Raw genomic sequence first — 20,606 nt, forward strand, 5'->3', positions numbered from 1 at the left:
AGTGGGTTGTTAACACCAATTAACTTGAGTATTTTTCTTGAAAATGTTCTTTTAATGATTTAGGTAAAAAATTTATTGTAACATTTTAAAAATAATGAGTTAGAAGCCAATTAAATGTTAATTAAAGAATAACTTGAGAAGCTATAAGAGCTGGGTAAAGAAAATAATTTTTTTTTTTGTGGTACTGGGGATGGAACACAGGTACATTCTACCTCTAAACCCCCAGACCTATTTTTTTATTCTTTATTTTGAAACAGGCTTTTCACTGAGTTGCAAAAGGACTCACTAAGTAGTTGAGGCTGTCTGTAAACTGCAGTCCTTCTGTTTCAGCCTCTTGAATGCTGGGCTTACAAGCATATGCCACCATGCCTGGCTATAAAAGAATATTTTTAGAGATTGCATTATGGTAGAATTCTTTTCTAAGTTTGGGGTAGAGATTATCAAACCATATTGTCTATATAATGTCAACTTTGAAAAATAAATTCATGGAATAATTAAAAGGAAATATATTAACATTTTAATAGTGATAACCCCTGAGTGTTGTACTAATGAGGGATATTGGTTTCCTTATGCTTTTTGGACTTAAACAGTTTGCTCTTTTAAGTGTTCATTAGTTTATAATCAGAATAAAAGCTAATTTAAAAATGTGTTTTTAGTAATTTTGTTCCTTATTTCTACTCTAGAAAGCTATAATATAATTTAAAATAATATTCGCTTTGTTTCTTTTTAGCATTGGGAGTTTGCTCCAAACAGTGTTCATTATTTATTAACTCTGTGGCAAAGGATGGTAGCGTCAGTTCCTTTTGTGAAATCAACTGAACCCCATTTATTAGACACTTATGCACCTGAAATCACGAAGGCCTTTATCACTTCTCGGTTGGACTCTGTTGCTGTAGTTGTGAGGTATTAAAAAATTGAATATTTCTATTGTATTTCCATCTTTTGCATCTTGAAATTTTTAAGATTGAGGTATAATTTTAAAATTCACCCTATTTAGTGTACAATTCTTTTACATTTTGGCAGGTATATAGTTATATAATTACCATCACAGTTGAGATACTGAATAGTTTCATCACACCAAAAGTTGTTTTGGGGACCCTTTGTAGACAGCCCTCGTCTCTGGTTGATCTGTTTGGTTTTCCTGTAATTTTTGCCTTTTCCAGAATGTCATATAAACAAGACCTGACTATATTTAGTTTTTGAAGTTTGACTTCTTTCACTTAGCATAATGCATTTGAGATTTCTCCATGTCATATCAATAGTTCTTTCCTTTTTATTTCTGAGTAATATTTCACTTGTGGATATATCAGTTTGTTTATCCATTTAGTTGTTGCTAAATATTTGAGTGTTTCTGTTTTTAACAATGTCAGTAAAACTGTTGAAAACATTCCTGTACAGATTTTTATATGAGCATAAGTTTTCATTTCTTTGGGGTAAATAACCTAGGTGTGATATTCCTTGTTGGCATGGTAAATGTATATTTTACCATATAAAAAGCTGCCAAACTATTTCCCAAAAAGAGTATTGCATTTACCTGCAATATATAAAAGAGCTAGGTGTTCTAAGTCCTTACTAACACTTGGATAATATTATCAGATTTCAGAAGTTTTAGTCATTCTAGTAGATGTCAGTTTCAAAAATTTTAGTCATTCTAGTAGTGGCACCTCATTGTGGTTTTAGTTTGTACTCCCTTAATGAGCAATATGTTAAAAACATCTTTCAATGTGTTTATTTACTATCTTTATATTCTTTGGTTATGAGCTGATCACATCTGTTTTTCCTTTTTTTAGTGAATTATTTTCTTATATTGAGATTGAGAGGTCTGTATGCTTTGTTCAAAAGTCTTTATCATATATATGTTTGCAAAATATTTTCTCTCAGTTTGTTGTTTACCTTTTTGTTAACAGACTTTAGGAGAGCAGAAGTTTTAAATTTTGGTGGAGTCCAGTTTATCTTTTGTTTTTATCAGTCATGTCTTTAGTGCCATAACTAAGGGATTTTTATTTTACCCAGTGTCACAAAGTTTTTATTTTACCTATTCTTCTAGAAGTTTTATTGTTTTACAATTCATATTTGAGTTTATGATACATTTTGAGTTAATTTTTGTATGTTCTTTAAGGTAAGCTTCAGGGTCTTTTTGTTGTTGCTTTGTTTTCTTTTTTGCATATGGCTCTAACAGTTTTTGTGGAAGACTCTTCTTTCTTCTTGGAATATTTTTTACACTGTTGTCAAAGATTAATTCATCATATACTTGTGTTTCTATTTCTGAGCTCTGTAATATGTGTCTTTTCTTCTGCCAGTTCCTTGTCTTATTTATTATAGCTTTATAATTATTTGGGACCAGATAGTTTAAATTTCAACTTATATTTCCCTTCTCTGAATTGTTTTGGCTATTCTACTTCCTTTGCTTTCTCATGTAAATTTTAGAATTATTGTTAGTTTCTACAAAAAAGCCTCTTAGCTTTTGATGGAATTGCACTGAATGTACAGATTAACTTGAGAAAGTTAAGATCACAGCAATGTCGAGTCTTTGAGTGAATGAGCGTGTCTGTCTTATTTACCTCTTCTCTCATTTCTTTCATCAGTATTTTATAGTTGTATTCTTCACATCTTGCATATGTTTAACAAAATATAATTGAAATTTATATCATTATGATACTGTTTTCAAGTTTGGATTGCCAGTGTATAGAAATACAGTTGATTGAATATATTGACCTTGTATGCTATGACTTTAGTAAAATCACCTGTTCTAGTAGCTTTTTTGTAGTGTTTTTGGTATTTGCTATGAACATAATCATGTCATATTGATATTTAGACAGTATTGTTTTTTACTTTCCAGTTTATCTTTCAGTTCTTTATCTACCATAGAATTTTTAACATAAATTTTATTTGTGGAAAATAAAAATTCATGACATTCTAAAGTTATCTGCACACTTTTTCTTATGTCTGCAGAGACCATTTAGACGATCCACTGGATGATACTGCTACTGTGTTTCAGCAGCTGGAACAGTTGTGCACTGTCAGCAGATGTGAATATGAAAAGACATGCACTCTTCTTATACAGTTATTTGACCAAAATGCACAGAATTATCAAAAGCTTCTGCATTCAGGTTCTGGGATAACTGTGGACATGTCAATTCAAGAAGGTCAGTAAATTTTATGACAATTATGTGAATAGTATGTTGAATATTAAGTGATATCATTAGTCTGTTTAATAATCTCACTGTAAAGGCAAACTTTTTTTACCTTTTCCCCAATTTCTAATCCTTAAATGAAACATTAAATTTTTAACCTGCTGACTATTTTGTTGGCTGGATAGTTGATTTCTAATTCTCTTTTATAAGATTGATAGGAAATACTTCTGTATGAAGTTGGTGTAAAAGAAAGTTAATTATCCATAACCAGGTAACATAACTATCTTTGAACTAATCATGTTTCATTCTGTTTTGTAGTTAATGGCAAACTAGAGCCAGATTTCAGCCATTAAAGTATATGAGACCTCATTATGATTTTATCTTTCTTACCCTTTATCATCGCTTATAAAATTTTTTATTCTTTGTACTAATGAGCTACATCCCCAGCCCTATTTTTTTAGTATTTTTAATTTTTGAAACAGGTACTCACTGAGTTGTGAATGGCCTTGTTAAGTAGCTGAGGCTGTCCACGAAACATGATCTTCTGGTCTCCACCTCTCCAATGCTGGGATTATAAGCGTGCGCCACCAAGCTTCACCTATTTATTCTTTACTTTTCTTATTTTTAATGGCTGCATTGAATCATATATGAGATATTTATTTTTGTATATCTTTAATTTTTCATGAACATATGAAATACAAATATTTTTTATATTTTTAATGAGTTACTTTATAAGAGTGGAAATGGGTTTATCTATTTCTAATAGAAGGAAATTTAGCTATAGTTTTAGGATTTCCTCCCTATTTATTTCTTTTATCTTGCATTGGAAAGTGAGTTGTTATGAGAGAATAGTCGCCGGGCATGGTGGCACACGCTTGTAATCCCTGCGCTTGGGAGGCAGAGATAGGAGGATTGCGCAGGTTCGAAGCCAGCCGCGCTGGCTTAAGAGACCCTATTTCCAAATTTTTTAAAAAAGTATAAAATAGATCTGGGAGTGTAGCCCGGAGGTAGAAGGGCTTCCAGGAACCCCAGTACCACCACACACACACACACACACACATACACACACACACACACACACACACACACACACACACACACACACAAAGATTATCCTTTACATTTGGATATTTTTATTTTTGGGGGGGGTTTATTTTTAATTTTACTTATATGTGGAACATATTGAAAATGGTATACCTTTAGACTGTGCTTGGTGCCCTCTTCCCCCTCTCCCGCTTTCCCTTCTTCCCCTCCAAACAATGAGTGTCCAGGTTAATCATGCTATATTCATACTTTTACACATATTCGGATGTAGCTCCTCCATTAATCAACCTCAGCCTTCTTCCTCTCCTTTCCTTCCATTCTAGCTTTGCTGACATTTCCCCTCCATTATCTGGAGTCCCTCTGGTATCCTCAATGCTCCCTAGTTTGGGCATATTAGAGAAAACATATGTCCCTTCTCTTTCTGTGCTTGGCTGATCTCACTTAACATAATGTTCTCCAGATCTTTCCTTCTTCTTGGGAGTGGCATGATTTTGTTCTTTATAGCTGAATAGAATTCCATTGTGTGTATTTACCATAATTTTGTAATCCATTTATCTGTTGATGGAGACCTAGATATTGGTTTCATAATTTGGCTATTATGAGTTGTGCTGCTATGAACATAAGTATGTATATGTTACTGTAGTTCTCTGATTTCAACCCCTTTGGAAAAATACCCAGGAATGGTAGAGCTGGATCACATGGTGGATATATTCCCAGTTTTCTAAGGAATCTCCACACTGTTCTCCATAGTGGCTGAAATAGTTTGTACTCCCACCAACGGTGTAAAAGAGTTCCTTTCCCCCCACATCCTCACTAGCATTTGTTGTTATTTGATTTCTTTATGTTTGCCACTCTGATTGGGGTTAGATGGACTCTCAGCATAGTTTTGATTTGCATCTCCCTGATGGCTGATGATGTTGAACATTTTTCATGTATTTATTGGCCATTTGTATCTCTTTCGTGAAGTGTATATTTAGTTGCCCATTTCTTGTTTGGGTTGTTTTTTTTTTCTAGTATAGAGTCTTTTGAGCTCTTTGTAGATTCTGGATATTAATCCTCTGTCAGAGTAGTGGCTGGTCAAGATCTTCTCCCATTCTGTAGGCTTCCTCTTTAGGTTCTTGGTGGTCTCCTCTGATGAGAAACCTTTTAGTTTGATGCCATCACACTTATTAATTCTTGCTTTAATTTTCAGAGCTTTGGAGGTCTTGTTGAGAAAGTTACTGCCTGTGCCTGTATGTTGGAGTGTTGGGCCTATGCTCTCCTCTAATAACTTCATAGTCTCTGGTCTAATTTCTAAGTCTTTGATCCATCTCGAGTTGATTCCTGTGACTGGTGAGAGGTAAGGATATAGTGCCAGCTTTCTACAAATGGATAGCCAATTCTCCCAGCAATATTTGTTGAAAAGGCTATCTTTTCTCCAGCGTATGAGTTTGGCCCCTTTGTCAAAGATCAATTGACTATAAGTGTGTGGGTTTGTTTCTGTATCTTTTATTCTGTTCTACTGGTCAGTCTGCCTGTTGTACCAATACCATTCTGTTTTTACTACTATTGCTCTGTAGTATAATTTGAAGTATGGGATTGTGATACCTCCTGCATGGTTCTTACTGCTGAGAATTGCTTTGGCTATTCTGGGTCTTTTCTTTCTCCATATAAAATTCATGACTGAGTTTTCTAGGTCTGTGAAGAATCTCATTGTATTTTAATGGGAATTGCATTGAATCTATAGATCACTTTTGGCAGAACGGCCATTTTGATTGTATTTATTCTGCCTGTTCATGAGCACGGGAGATCTTTCCATCTTCCAAGGTCATCTTCAATTTTTTTCTTTAATATTTTATTTTATTATTATTGTTGTTGTTGTATTTTATTATTATTGTTGTTGTTGATCTTTCCATCTTCCAAGGTCATCTTCAATTTTTTTCTTTAATATTTTATTATTATTGTTGTTGTTGTTGTTCATCTTCAATTTTTTTCTTTAATATTTTATTATTATTGTTGTTGTTGTTGTTGTTATTATTATTGTTATTATTATTATTATTATTATTATTAATGTTTTTGGTGGTACTGGGGGTGGAACTCAGGGGTTTTTCTACCTTCGGGCTATACTCCCAGACCTATTTTCTATTTTATTTAGAAACAGGGTCTCACTAAGTTGCTGAGAGCCTCACTAAGTAGCTGAGGCTGGCTTCGAACCTGTGCAATCCTCCTGTCTCAGCCTCCCAAGGGCGGGGATTACAAGCGTGTGCCATCATGCCCAGTTCTTTAATGTTTTATAGTTTTCTTTGTAGAGGTCTTTTACATCTTTGATTAAGTTTATTCCTAGGTATTTTATTGGTTTTGAGGTTATAGTGAATGGAATTGTTTTTTTTTATTTCTTTCATTGTGGATTCATTGTTGGCATAAAGAAAAGCAACTGATTTCTTTAGGTTGATTTTATATCCTGCAACTTTGCTGAACTTGTAAATCAGCTCCAGAAGTCTTTTGGTTGAGTTCTTTGGGTCTTCTAGATAAAGGATCATGTCATCTGCAAATAAGGATAGTTTTAGTTCCTCTTTTCCTATTTGAATTCCTTTGATTTTCTCCTCTTGTCTTATTGCTGAGGCAAGAGTTTCAAGGACTATATTGAAAAGCAGTGGAGATAGTGGGCATCCTTGTCTTGTTCCTGATTTTAGAGCAAATTTTTGCAGTTTTTCTCCATTCAGTATGATGTTGGCTTTGGGTTTATTGTATATTGCCTTAAATGTTGAAATATGTTCCTTCTATTCCAATTTTCTGCAGTGTTTTTTAACATAAATGGGTGTTGGATTTTGTTGAATGCTTTTTCAGCATCTATTGATATGATCATGTTTTTTGTTCTCAGTTATATTTATGTGGTGAATAATGTGTATTGATTTTCGTATGTTGAACCAGGCTTGCTTTTCTGGGATGAAACCAATTTGGTTGTGGTGAACAATTCTCTTGATATGGTTTTGAATGCATATAGTTGTATTTTGTTTAGAATGTTTGTATCTATGTTCATTAAGGATATTGGTCTGTAATTTTTCTTTCTTGCGGTATCTTTATTTGATTTGGGGATTAATGTGATACTGGCCCTGTAGAAGGATTTTGGGAGAATTTCATCTCTTTCAATTTCCCGGAACAAGTTGTGAAGTATTGGTATTAGCTCTTCACTGAAGGTTTTGCAGAATTCAGCTGGGTACCTGTCAGGGCCTGGGCTTTTCTTTGATGGCAGAATTTTTATCACTGTTTCTATTTCTTTGCTTGCTATTGGTTGGTTTAGGTTTGCTTATGTCCTCATGGTTCAGTTTAGGTAGGTTATATGTGCTTAGAAATCTATTGATTTCTTCTATGTTTTCCAGTCTGTTGGAGTATAAATTTTCAAAATAGTTTCTGATAATCCTTTGAATTTCCCCACTGTCTGCAATGATGTCTCCTTTTTCATTTCTGAGTTTAGAAATTTGAGTTGATTCTCTCTTTCTTTTGGTTAGGTTGGCCAGGGGTTTTGTCAATCCTATTAATCTGTCAAAGAACCAGCTTTTTGTTTTGTTGATTCTTTGAATTATTTTTTGTTTTCTTTCATTTATTTCTGCTCTGATTTTAATAGTTTTCTGCCTTCTGCTGGCTTTGGGATTAGACTGTTACAGTCTTTCTAGGCCCTTGAGTTGTGTCATTAGGTTGTTTACTTGGCGATTTTCTGTTCTTCTTATGTGGGCACTTAATGCTATAAACTTTCCTCTTAACACTGCCTTCAAAGTGTCCCACAGATTCTGATAAGTTGTTTCTCTATTTTCATTAATTTCCGTAAATTTCTTTATTTCTTTAATTTCTGATCTTACCCACTCGTCGTTCAATAGTGTATCATTCAACCTCCATGTATTTAAATAGTTTCTTTTGAGATTCCTGTTGTTTATTTCTACTTTCATTCCATTATGGTCTGAAAAGATGCAGGAAATTATATTACATCTTTGGAATTTGCTGGTGCTTGCTTTGTGCCCCCGGATGTGATCTTTTTTTGAGAAGGTTACATGGGCTGCTGAGAAGAATGTGTATTCTGTTGTTCCTGGTTGAAATATTCTGTATATGTCTATAAGGTCCATTTAGTTTATAGTTTTCTTTAGTTCTGAAGAGCCTTTACTCATCTTTTGCCTTGAAGATCAAGCCAGTGGTGTGAGGTGTGTTGAAGTCTCCCAGTGTTATTATATTTGGGTCTCTTTGAGATTTGATGTCCAGGAGGACATTTTATACATGTGGCTGCCCCCACATTTGGGGCATAAACACTTAATATTATATCCTCTTGGTGGATTGTTCCTTTTAATAAAAGGAAGTGCCTGCTTTGTCTCTTCTAATGTGTTTTAACTTAAAGTTTGTTTTGTTGGATATCAGCATTGCTACTCCTGCCCATTTTGGTCTCCATTTGCATGATATATCTTTTTCCATCCTTTTGCTTTTTTTTTTTTTTTTTTTTTGGCGGGTCTGGGGATGGAACCCAGGGGCATTCAACCTCCAAGCAACATCCCCTGCCCTATATTTTATTCTTTATTTTGAAACAGGGTCGCACTGAGTTGCAAAGAGCCTCACTGAGTAGCTGAGCTGTTCGTGAACCGCCATCCTCTGGTCTCAGCCTCCCAAATGCTGGGATTATAAGCTTGCGCCATCATGCCCAGCTCCATCCTTTCACTTTCAATCTGTAAATGTTTTTGGCTGTAAGGTGAGTTTCTTGCAAACAGCATATATTTGGTTTAGGTTTTTTAATCCACTTTGCCAGTCTATGTATTTTGATTGGTGAGTTATGTCCTTTGACATTCAGAGTAATTATTGAAATAGGATTTTTGTTTCCTGTCATTTTGTGTTCTAAGTTCTGTTTGGTATAATAATATTTCTTTTTTACTTAGATGCCCTGCTGATCAACTTCATCTCTTCTCTCGTTCTGTAACTTGCTTCTTTCTTCTTTATGGTTTATTTCTTTAAGTATTTTCTCTACTGTTGGCTTTGAACTCATGAATTTTTTGAGATTCTGCTTATTTTGAAACACTTTTGTTTCTCCATCAATTTTGAGTAATAATTTTGCTGGATATTGCAGTTTTGGTTGGAAGTTGTTTTCTTCCAGGGTCTGGATCACATTATACCAGTCTCTCCTGGCATTCATGATTTGGGTTGTATAGTGTGGGGTAATTTTTTATTGTTTTGCCCCTAAACGTCACCCATTCATTTGTTCTCACTGCTTTTAAGACTCTTTCCTTGGCCTCTATGTTGGTCATTTTGATTATTACATGGCGTGGGGAGGTCCTTCTTTGATCTTGTCTTAATGCTGTTCTGTATGTCTCCTGAACGTGTAAGTCCAAGTCTCATTCCATGTTTGGGAAGTTCTCTGAAATTATTTTTCTGAAGAGATTATGAATGCCCTTAGTCTCTACCTCTATCCCTTCTTCAATGCTTTTTATTCCTAAGTTAGGATGTTTCATATTGTCCCATAGTTGGATGTTTAGGTTTTGTAATGACTTCTGTATGTTGTTGACTGTGCATTCAGTTTTGAATGACCTCTCTTCTTTTTTTTTTTTTTTTTTTTTTGGTGGTACTGGGGATGGAACCCAGGGGCCCTCTACCTCTGGGCTACACTCCCAGACCTATTTTATATTTTATTTGGAAACAGGGTCTCTTAAGCCAGCTGAGGCTGGCTTCGAACCTACGTGATCCTCCTGTCTCAGCCTCTCAAGCGCAGGGATTATAAACATGCACCACCACACCCAGCTGAATGAGCTCTCTTCTAACAATGATATTCTATTTTCCATTTCATTTAATCTTCCAGAATTTCTTTCTATTGCTGTCTTGATTTCTTTTATTGACTCTTTTATTTCATTCCAGACCTCTTTCTGATTCTTAGTGTCTCTGTTTCCTCTTCATTTCCTGTTCACATGCTTTGAGGCCTTTCATCGTATTGTAGATCAGGATTTGGAACTCTCCTAGCATTTCTTGTAGGTCAATATTCGTGATTTCTGTTGTTTCTTCATTATTTCTAATTCTCATATTTTCAAGGTTTTCATGCTTGTTTTTCTTATTTTTTGGCATCTTTTGTGGCTGTTATGTCTAATCCAGTCTTAGTAGTAGGAATTTACAAGTGTCAGCAGGTACATAGTACTTTTTCCAATTGTGGGGGTTGGGTGATGGTGGAAGAGCTGGGGTGATGGGTTGCAGGAATTGGGTAAGGCAGAGGATATGATTAGATTGAGGAAGAATTGAAGTATAGTAAGGTAATATCTGGTTGAGAATGGGAGAAGGTTAGATAGCAGGACTCTCATAGTTAGTAGAATATGAAATACCTTGAGTATTAAACAAGGAGATATAGTAAAGGAAAAAGAAAGTTTTGAGAGAAGAGAATAGATAGGCCAAAGTGAAGAAGTTTGTAAAAGGAGTGCAGGGAAAGAGCAAACAAACACAAAGTAACAAAACAAGATACAAAAACTATTATACATCCAAGAGAAAGAAAGAAAAACAACCAAAAGAGAAAAAAGTGTAAGAAAGAGAAAAAAAGGAATAAAATAAAATTAAAAGAATTAGTGACCGTTTGAGACAACAAAGTAAAACAACCAAACAAAAAACCCAAATAAAAGGAAAAAAAAAGACCAAAAAAAATAGTCCTACTAATTTACAAATATGGGGCGGGTCTGTAAAATATCTAAATGTCTAAGCGCTGTGGCAGCTTCTGGAGTATTTCCAATGTCTCTTATTTGCTCTGTAAGCTATTCTCAGCTTTTGAATCCACTCTCTGAATGCTTGGGCCCCTTTCTCACCTCTGAAAGCTTTTCATTTAGGTGTCAGGGTGTCGGGATTCACTGTTAAAGAGCTCTCTGCAAGTCCTTGGTTCTGTGTATTTCCAGCATGTAGTCTGCGCCTCTTCACTCTTCACCCTGGGCTCATCTTGCCGCACACTGTTACCTGGCTGCCCTGGCTTTGGAGAGCTCCTTGCGCTGCTGGGTTCCACAGCTTTTCTGGGTGCACATGGTTACCTGTTCTCATTCGGGGTTTCTGGAGGTCTAGCTGTGCTGCTGTGAGTGCCTCCTGTTGTAAGCAAATGGTGTGACTCAGGTGCTCAGGTGCAGTTTGCCACTTAAGATGTTGAAGCTCTATGGCTGCTTTCAAACTCTTGGGTTTTATTTCTGAATTTCTTGTGGCTGCTGCACAAGAACTTGTGGTTTGGGCCTGCAACCCATGATGGCCTGCTGACCGGCCACATCCACAGCAGGTTTGTCGCGGTAGGGCTTTTTTGCAGTGGTTCTTGGAGTTCAGAATTACTAGATTCCTTCCACTCAGGTTCCTGGATCTGTTTTGGGTCATGGCCTTAGCTCGGCCACGGGAAGGGCGGACAAACTTTGTGTCCGGTTGAGAATGTTGCTGTCTACCATCCTGATGCTCAAAGGCAGGAGCAGGGTGAGACAGTTATGCACCCCGGCTCCCAAAGGGTGCTGCATAATTTTTAAAGATGCCTTTTCTTATCTATTTTTTTTTTTTTTTTATGTGCTGGGGATTGAAATCAGGGGCATTCTACATCTGTGCTATAACCCCCATCACTATTTCTTTTTTTAAATCTGAATACAGGGTCTATGTTGGGGAAGGCTTCACAAAGTTACTGAGGCTGGCCATGAACCTTTGATTCTCCTCCTATCTCAGCCTCCCAAGTACTGGGATTATAAGCGTGCACTACCATATCCAGCTTGTTATCTTTTAAATGTCTTATAAGACTGCTAAGGGGGTACATTGGAGAGCACTTAACTTTTCATACTTTTATTGTTCTCTCTTCTTGGTATATCATTTATAAATTAAATGGGAGAGCTGTAACAATTTTCAGTATTGTCTGTTCATTACTAATTTCTTTTTTTAGGAGAAAATTATTAAGTATCCAGTATATACAGAAAGATATTTATATACATTGAGACAGAAAATAGACAATCCCTGTCATCTCTCTTAAAGAATAAGTCAAAGCCAGTATCTTTGCAGCACCACTTGTTCATCTTTTCATATCTATCCTCCTTTTAACAAGCAGAAATTTTGTGTCAATCAATGTTTTCTACATAGTTCTACAACATATATGTATTTATTCTGAAAATACTGAATGGTGTTAAATGTTTTTGAATTTTATTATACAAATGGAATCACGCTGGACTTATTTTTGTTTAACTTTATTACTATTTCTCAGTAATGCATTTGTGAGAGTTTATATTAATGTGTATAGTTCTTTCATTTTTACTGCTTTACACTGTTATGTGTTTTAACATACCTCAATTTATTTATGATTCCCTTGTCAATGGGTATTTGTTACTTTCTCTCTCTTCTGCTAATATGAGCAGCATTGTGATAAAAATTGTTGTGTATATGCATTCCATCTTCAACATTACTAGATAATGATTAATTATCTACAAAGTGATTTTTCTCCTTTATATTCACCAATAGTATTCTTGAATTTCCATTGATCTCTGTAATTGTAGACTTGTTCCTAATGTGCCAGACAGTAAATGTGTTAGGATTCCACTGCAACTATTCAGTTCTGCTTTTGTAGCTAAGCAGCAGCTGTAAACTACATGGCATGGCTGTGGTCCAGTAAAACTATTTGTCACAAACTGGAGGCTATGCTACAGACTATAGTTTTCTGGATCTGACCTAGATCTAAACCAAAATCTTAAATTATTATACTTAATTTTTTGCCACTCTTATTGAGACAGCCATACCTTTTTCATTCGCTAGTTAAGTTTGACAGTGTTTCATGCTTACTGACTGTTGGCATTACTCAGTGAAATATATGTGCATCTCTTTTGTTTATTTCTCCTTCACTATTTTTTTTTTCCAGTACTGGGGATGGAATCCAGGGGTATTGTACCTCCAAGCTACACCCCCCAGCCCTACTTTTTAGTCTTTTTATTTTTTGAAGCAGGGTCTCACTGAGTTGTGAAGGACCTTGCTAAGTAGCGCAGGCTGTCTGCAAACTGCGGTCCTTCTATCTCTGCCTCCTGAATGCTGGGATTTACAAGCGTGTGCCAACATGCCTGGCTTCTCCTTCACTATTGGATTAGATACATAGGTTTTGGGTTGTGCTGGGGATGATATATATGCTAATAAACAGGTACTATATCAGTGAGCTACATCTTTGGCCACTTTATATATTTTGACAGAAATCTTGTTGGTTTTTGAATTATAAATATTGTCTGTGGCTTGTGGCTTGTCTTTGCCGCAATTTTATGTCTACTCTATTAGAAATTTTCATTTCCAGCTTTAATTAATTCACCTTGTTTTTTGAAAATGATAATATATTTACTTTTTATTTTTTATTATTTTTTATTTTTTTACTAAGTATATATTTTTATTGGTGCATTGTAGTCATACATCACAATGGAATACAAGACTTGTGAGGATATACAAGCACACATCATCCAATTAGCCCTTATTCAATCCTCATACCATTCCCACCCCTTCCCTCAATCCCATGCTTAATTGGTGATTAACTTTGATACATTTGTTTACATACATCATGAGTTTTAAAGAGATTTCATCCTCCCCCATCCCATCCCTTCTGATTGGTCACCTTAATTGCTCCTCTATAGGGCCCATTCTTCAAGCAGATCTCCTATTACCCATTTCTTCCTAGTTTTCCCATATTAGGGAAAGTATCTGGGTTTTTTTTTTTTTTTTTTTCTGTGATATTTCTCTCTGTATGCCGCATTGCAAGTTCCGATCCCACTCTTGACAGCCCCGGCTTTGGCCTGGCAACCCGGCCGACTCTGATCCTGGCGTCACTAGCTCTAGCGCCAGCCTTGCCTCATGCCAGGCCCCAATCCCGGCCTCGCTGGCCCCAGCATCGGCCTAACCCCTCGGCAGGCTTTGATCCCGGCCTTGGAAGCCTCAGCACCGGCCTTCCTTCATGGCGGGCTCCGATCCTGGCCTCACTGGCCCTGGCACCGGCCTCATCCCTCTGCAGGCTTTGATCCTGGCCTCAGAGGCCCCAGTTCTGGCCTTGCCTCATGGCAGCCTCAGATCCTGGCCTCGCTGGCCCCAGCACCAGCCTAACCCCTTGGCAGGCTCCAATCCCAGCCTCGGAGGCCCCAGCACCGGCCTAGCCTCATGGCAGGCTCTGATCCCGGCCTCACTTTCCCTGGTACCGGCCTCACCCCTCGGCAGGCTCCGATCTGAGCACCCTCTTCACACAGCATGTTGTCCCAAATTCCCGAGCGTGCGCGGTGGTAGCATTCTACCTCTGGAGTTATTTCTTCAAAAGATCCAGGTGTGTTGCATCAGATCTCTGCCTCTCCTAAGTACTGGCCGCTGCCATTGCCACTGCCTCCACCATCTCAGTTCTTTCCCAAACTCTTTTCCCACACTGCATGTTGTCCAGTATTCCTGAGCATGCACAATGATAGCATTCCACCTTTGGGTCAATTTCTTCAGAAGATCAGGGTGGATTGGATCATATCTCTGCCTCTCCCAAATACAAGCATCCACCGCCACCGCAGCCACCGCTGCCAACACCACCTTCCTCCTAGGTCTCTGCTGAGCTCCTTCCTTACAGGTGATATCCCGGATTCTTAAGCATGTAAGGAAGAGGCAGTCCCCCTTCACGGGGAATTTTTCCAAATGTTCCAGGTCAGTTGGATATGTTTTGTTTGCATCTTCAGAATCCTGACTGCCGCTGCGGCCATCTTGACCCCTCTCCAATATTTTTTCTTTTCTTTTTTCATTTTCCTTTTCTTTTTCTTTCTTTCTTTTTTTGATAAGAGAAGACAGTAGGTGTGGTTTGAAGAGGTTGTGGGTCAGGCACTTGGTAGCAATGAATTTTTTATCCCTTCCAAGAGCGCAGTCCCATAGCCTCACTGTGCAGAGCAGGGTCTGCTGTTCTAAGCGCACCATGGCCCGGTGCAGAACAGCAGCGCTGAGTTCCTCGGTACTCACGGCCTGGCCTCCTCTCAGTTCTGGGCCCTCTGGGGAGTGGGCTGGACCACCCGCCCTCTGCCCTGCACCGGGCCTTCCAGAAAGCAGGGCCCGACCCCCCTCCCCCACCGCCCAGTTCCAGGCCTTCCAGGCTGCCCGTCCCCAACCCGATTCCAGGCCTTCCAGGGCGTGGGCCGGGCCGCCCGCCCCAATAATATATTTATATTGTCAAAAAATTTAGGGCTTCTAGTGCTCTCTTTTTTCCTGTTGTTCTTCACCCTAGCAAATCAACATTCTTACTTGTTTTGTATATCTTTCAAATATTTCTGCATACATGTATAATTATGTGTATTTAAATTCTTATCATCCCTTACTTATATAGAATGTGGTAAGTTCTTTTTCTTATACTTTGCTCTTTTTCATTTGAATATGTATTTTATAACTATTTTCAAATCAGTGTAGAGAACTCTTATTTTTATACATACACGATATTTTATTGTTTGAGAGTGTCATAATTTCTTTGTTCCGTCTATGTTACCGTTATTTGAGTTGTTTAAAGTTTTCTTTAAGAAAATTATTGTTGTACAGATTAAGTTTGTATGTGTATCATTTTATGTGTATGCATGTTTATAATATAAATGTATAGAAGTGGATATGGAAACTAGAAAACAACAGTACTTTGATCAAACTGTGTAACTCTCCAAACAAAGTCATAAAAAGTAGCTAGAAAAGGAAGATTACTTATAAAGTAATGTAAAATAGACTGGTAGCTCACTTTTCGTCAGTAAAATTTGAAACCAGCAAGTAATGAAATATTATTTTTAAAGAGTTGGGCAAAAGTATCTCTCATCTTTTTATTGTTTATCATCAAATGTTTTTTTTAAGAATAAGAGTGGAGAAAAGAGATTTTTCAGACAAATGAAAGCAGAATGTCTTTATGGAGAATTAAACAAAACCTGTATTTCTTTGTAATTTAGAGATAAGAGAAGCCATCTTTAAGGAAATTTAAACATAGAGATACAGAATGTGTCCATGCGAAGGAATAAGCCAGGTGGTTGTGTGGTCACCTCTTGGAAGCCTGCAGGGCATATAGCATGGTCGACCAACTGAAGAGCAGACTGCAGAATTCAAAGCAGCTTCTTTCACTGTTTGACATGATGGTGATAGAATTGCAACCACAAAGGAATTGGAAAGTCTAATGAAATCTCTTGGGCTGAATCCCACAGGAATAAGAGTTACAGGACTTGAACTAGATGCTGATAGCAGTGACACAATTCGACTTTCATATGTTTCTGACAGTGATGGCAAAAAAGTGATAGATGAAGTAGTGAATAAATTAGAGAAGCATTTTGTGTATTTGATATGGATGGCAACGGCCATATTAGTACAACAAAGCTTCACCATGTGATTGCAAACCTTGGACAGGTGTTAACCAATGAAGAGGTTGATGAAATGATCAGGAAAGCAGATGTTCAGTATGTTCAAGTAAACTGAAGTTTGTACAAGTAGTGACAGCAAAGTGTATTTTATAGAAAGTGTTAAGTATCTTGTACAAAATTATTTGCCTTATCTGTAAAAGCCCCCATCACAAAAATATGCATACATAATAATTAAGTTTCTGTATTTTTTTCCTTAATGTCATTGTTCTGAAACTTTATTTTAGAAAATTGATCAAATAACATTTTTTTATGTGGTTTACTTGGGATATATCAAGTCCTTTTTGTATATCTAAACTTAGATTGAGATTGTCAGATGAAGGAACACATTTCATTTATTCATTCAGATGTGGAGTTGTAACTGCATTGTCTATGGACAGTCAACACTATGTATTTAAAATTAGTACTAATGCAAAATGAGTCTGTCATCTAGTACTTGCACGCTTTTTCTTTTCTTTTTCTTTTTTTTTTTTTTTGCACCACTGGCCCTGTAATTGAAACATTTTCTTTTACTGTTACCTGATTTTTAAGCTTCATATAACCACTTAAAAAATCTGTTTATGCTGGGCATGGTGGTGCATGCTTGTAATCACCACACTTGGGAAGTGGAGACAGGAGGATCATGCAGGTTCGAAGCCAGCGGCGCGTGCTGGCTTAAGAGACCCTGTTTCCAAATTGAAAAGTATAAAAATAGGTCTGGGAGTATAGCCCAGAAGTAGAAGGTTTTCCAGGAACCCCAGTACCACCAAAAAATAAAAATAAAAAATCTGTTTATGGCAAAATTGCCTTAAATCCATTTCGAGTTCTGTATTTGAGAAAGTAAATAAAAGTAAGAGGTATACAATAATGGATATACAATGTTTTTTGGACTGCAGTGGGAGATTTAAGCAAAATTTACTGAGCAAAAAGCTTATATTAGAAAAGAATAAGTTCGGATGAGAAAATCCTATTAAATTTTATGAAAACAAAGACAAGAGAAATTAATGAACAAAAAAACAAAGATTCAGTATGGGGGTGGAGAGAGAGGGAGAGAGAGGGAAAGGAAGAAATTGAAATTTTAAAGTGATAAGCCTTCCAACAAAGAAAAGCCCAAGACCAGTGAGATCCCCAGCTGAATTCTCTAAGACCTGTAAAGAGCAAAAAAGTCCAGTGTTCCTCAAAGTATTTTAGAAAATCAAAAGAGATGTAATACTTACAAACTCATTCTATGACCCCAGTATCATCATAGCAAAACTGATTAAAGAATTCTAAAGGAAAGAATTACAGACCATTATCTTTGATGAACATAAATTAAAAAATTCTTAATAAAATATTAGCAATTTGCATTCAAAATCACACCAGGAAGATTGTGTACCATGACCAAGTTGGTTTGACAGTGAGGACGCATGGTTGGTTCAATAAATAACGGTAAATAAATGTAATTCATCACATAAGTAGACAAAAATTACATCATTAAAATAGATGCAGAAAAATCAACAATCATTTATGTTAAATACTGAAGAAATTAGCGATAGAACTGACTCAATTTTATAAAGGTAATATATCAATATATGATAAATTCAAACATGACAACATGCTGAACAGGGGGAAATGAAGTATTTCTTTTTAATGTCAGGAACCTCTACTATTCAAGATAGTTCTTGGAATCTTAGCCAGAGCAATTAGGTAAGAAAAGGAAATTAAAGGGACAAAGATTCAATGGAGTAAAATAATCATAAGTCAAATCTTTTAAAAGGCTAATAAAATCAACAAACCTCTCATAAGATAAAGAAGTTGCAAATAAGTAATATTAGGAACAAAAGGTTATTGTGGATATAGCAAAAATTTAAAAGATGAAGATATTGGTAGTATTTTCTGAGGTGAATAAGGCAATTTGAAATGAATAAAAAAAAAAAACTTTAAAGCTCCATGAAATCCAAATTTCCTTCTAGTTCCTTGGCAAAAACAGTAAGTCTTATAGGAAAATATGGTTCAAAGGGAATTTTTATACACTTATGAAGTATGAAGTATATGAAGGTAATCTATTAGAATAGTAATGAATTTGATGCTATGTCTTAAAGTGAAATATTTGAATACCCACTGATGTGGCAGTTCTTTTCTTATGTGTGTCCTCTAGATAATCTCTACACAAGACAATAAAATATGTGCAATGGATGTTCATGTCATTATTGTCTGTAAAAATAGAGTATATTATACAGCAATAAAAGTGAATAAACTATAGGCATATTTAACTATAGGCATATTTAACAAGAAGAAATGTCAGAAATTAAGTGTTTAGTGACAAAAAGCAATTCTCAGGAAGCTATGTGTAGTATGAAACGTAAAGTTTCTAAATAAGTGAGACTGGAAATAGAAACGTGTATGTAAGTGATAAAACTACAATGTCAGAAGAATAGCAAGCACCAAATACAGGACCATGGTTGCCCCTAGGGTGGGAGCTAAGGGGAGCTAAGATCAGGAAAGGGTTTGGAGTTAGGTGCGACGTTACTAGCAATACATTGGTTATTAAATTGGATAGGTATTTACTTTATGTGCACTACATACATGCTTTTGTACATACCAGAAATTACATTAAAATGTAAATGGTTCCGTTGTAAAATCAGTCACATTCTTTCCTTCAAAAGGATACTGAAGGAAATTATAACTGTTTAGACATAGAAATGTGATTAATTTTGAATTATAATAATTTAGGGGCATTAAATAGGTCTATGAAAGAAATTAAGTCAGATTTGATCCTTGATTAATATAAAATGAAATTTTTATAGTTGAATATTATAGTTTTCATAAAATAACATTTCAGTTATTCTTAATTCTTGGGAACATCAGAAAAGTTTTAATAAATATTTTTCTTCCTTTTAGTCAAAAAGTTAGTGAGAAGAAACATATCTGCCTTTTAAAGATGTCTTTAGTGTGCTTAAAAAGAATTGTTTTATATTACAATAAAATGCCCATCATGGCTCTGGCTTATACGTTGTGTGTAGTATTCAATTTCTTTTGTGCAGGCTAAACACTTCAGTTAGTGTTGAACAAAGAAAATTATATGCTCTCATTGTGTGTGCTTTAATTTAGATGCTTAATGGCTTTTAATGTTACAAAATAAGTTTATTATTACATTATGATCTCATTTGTATTATATTGTCTTGCTCTTTCGTATTTGTGGTGATATAGTCATGGTTTACAAAAACAATAATCCCTAAGAAATAGGTCATTAGCAGTAGTTAACGATTACTTGTGATCTATGGTAATGACTGATTTCTTTGGGATTATTGCAGTTATAAACCATAATTACAGATTATTACAGCAATAATTATTTTGTTAAGGAAATATGTTCTATGCTTGAACAGCTGCTAAAACAAGTGCTTTGAACATTTCAGAATCATGGAAAATGGAAAATTATAAGGAAATTTAGTGTAATTATTAAATGAGACTTAATTTATAGATGTGAAACTTAGGTATCTGATATTTTCCTCTAAATACACCTTAGATTTTTTAGTTTACGTGATTCTTTAAACTTTGTGGATATATTTCTGTTACCAAAGTAGATCCTTTTTTGTGTGTGTGTTCTATTTTTAAGGGATAGAGCATGACATTTTGTTAGACAGTGAAGTAAGTGATAGAGTTTGGCAAGATGTCCTCTCACCTTCCATAGTGTGTGTGTGTGTGTGTGTGTGTGTGTGTGTGTGTGTGTGTTGTACCTAATACTGAAACGCAGATTTTCAGTATACAGTACAATATTCTTTACTGTAGTCCTTATCTTGTACATTAAATCTCAAGAAATACCCTATAGAACTGCAAGTTTACACCATTTGACCTACTTTTCCCCAGTGTTTACCTGTCTCTGCCTCTGGTAACCATCATTCTTCTATCTGTATGTATGTATTCAAGTTTTTTTTTTTTTTTAAGATTCTTCATATAAGTGAGACCATCTGATATTTTTATTTCTGTGTTTGGTTTATCTTGGTCTTTTTTATTTTGAACACTGTGAGTATAAAAGTGTTGAGGTTTGCTGAGTGTGATGTGATTACAGTATTTTAGGACAGCAAGTTTAAAAAAAAAAAAAAAAACAAAACAGAGATAGAGG

General features: G+C 35.8%; 1 protein-coding gene across 1 annotated transcript in view; it reads left to right on the forward strand.

Annotated features, from left to right (window-relative positions):
* RANBP17 (RAN binding protein 17) overlaps window positions 1-20,606 on the forward strand; it is a gene marked incomplete at both ends in the record, with an annotated part of 325,987 nt that overhangs the window by 35,745 nt on the left and 269,636 nt on the right. The window contains 2 exons of the mRNA XM_080698633.1: window positions 731-903; window positions 2,953-3,146. Of these exons, the coding sequence (XP_080554759.1) occupies window positions 731-903; window positions 2,953-3,146 (367 nt within the window). The remainder of the gene's footprint in view (window positions 1-730; window positions 904-2,952; window positions 3,147-20,606) is intronic.

The sequence above is a fragment of the Muscardinus avellanarius genome, assembly GCF_963383645.1.
Source record: "Muscardinus avellanarius genome assembly, chromosome: 7".
In the NCBI taxonomy this organism is placed as follows: Eukaryota; Metazoa; Chordata; class Mammalia; order Rodentia; family Gliridae; genus Muscardinus; species Muscardinus avellanarius.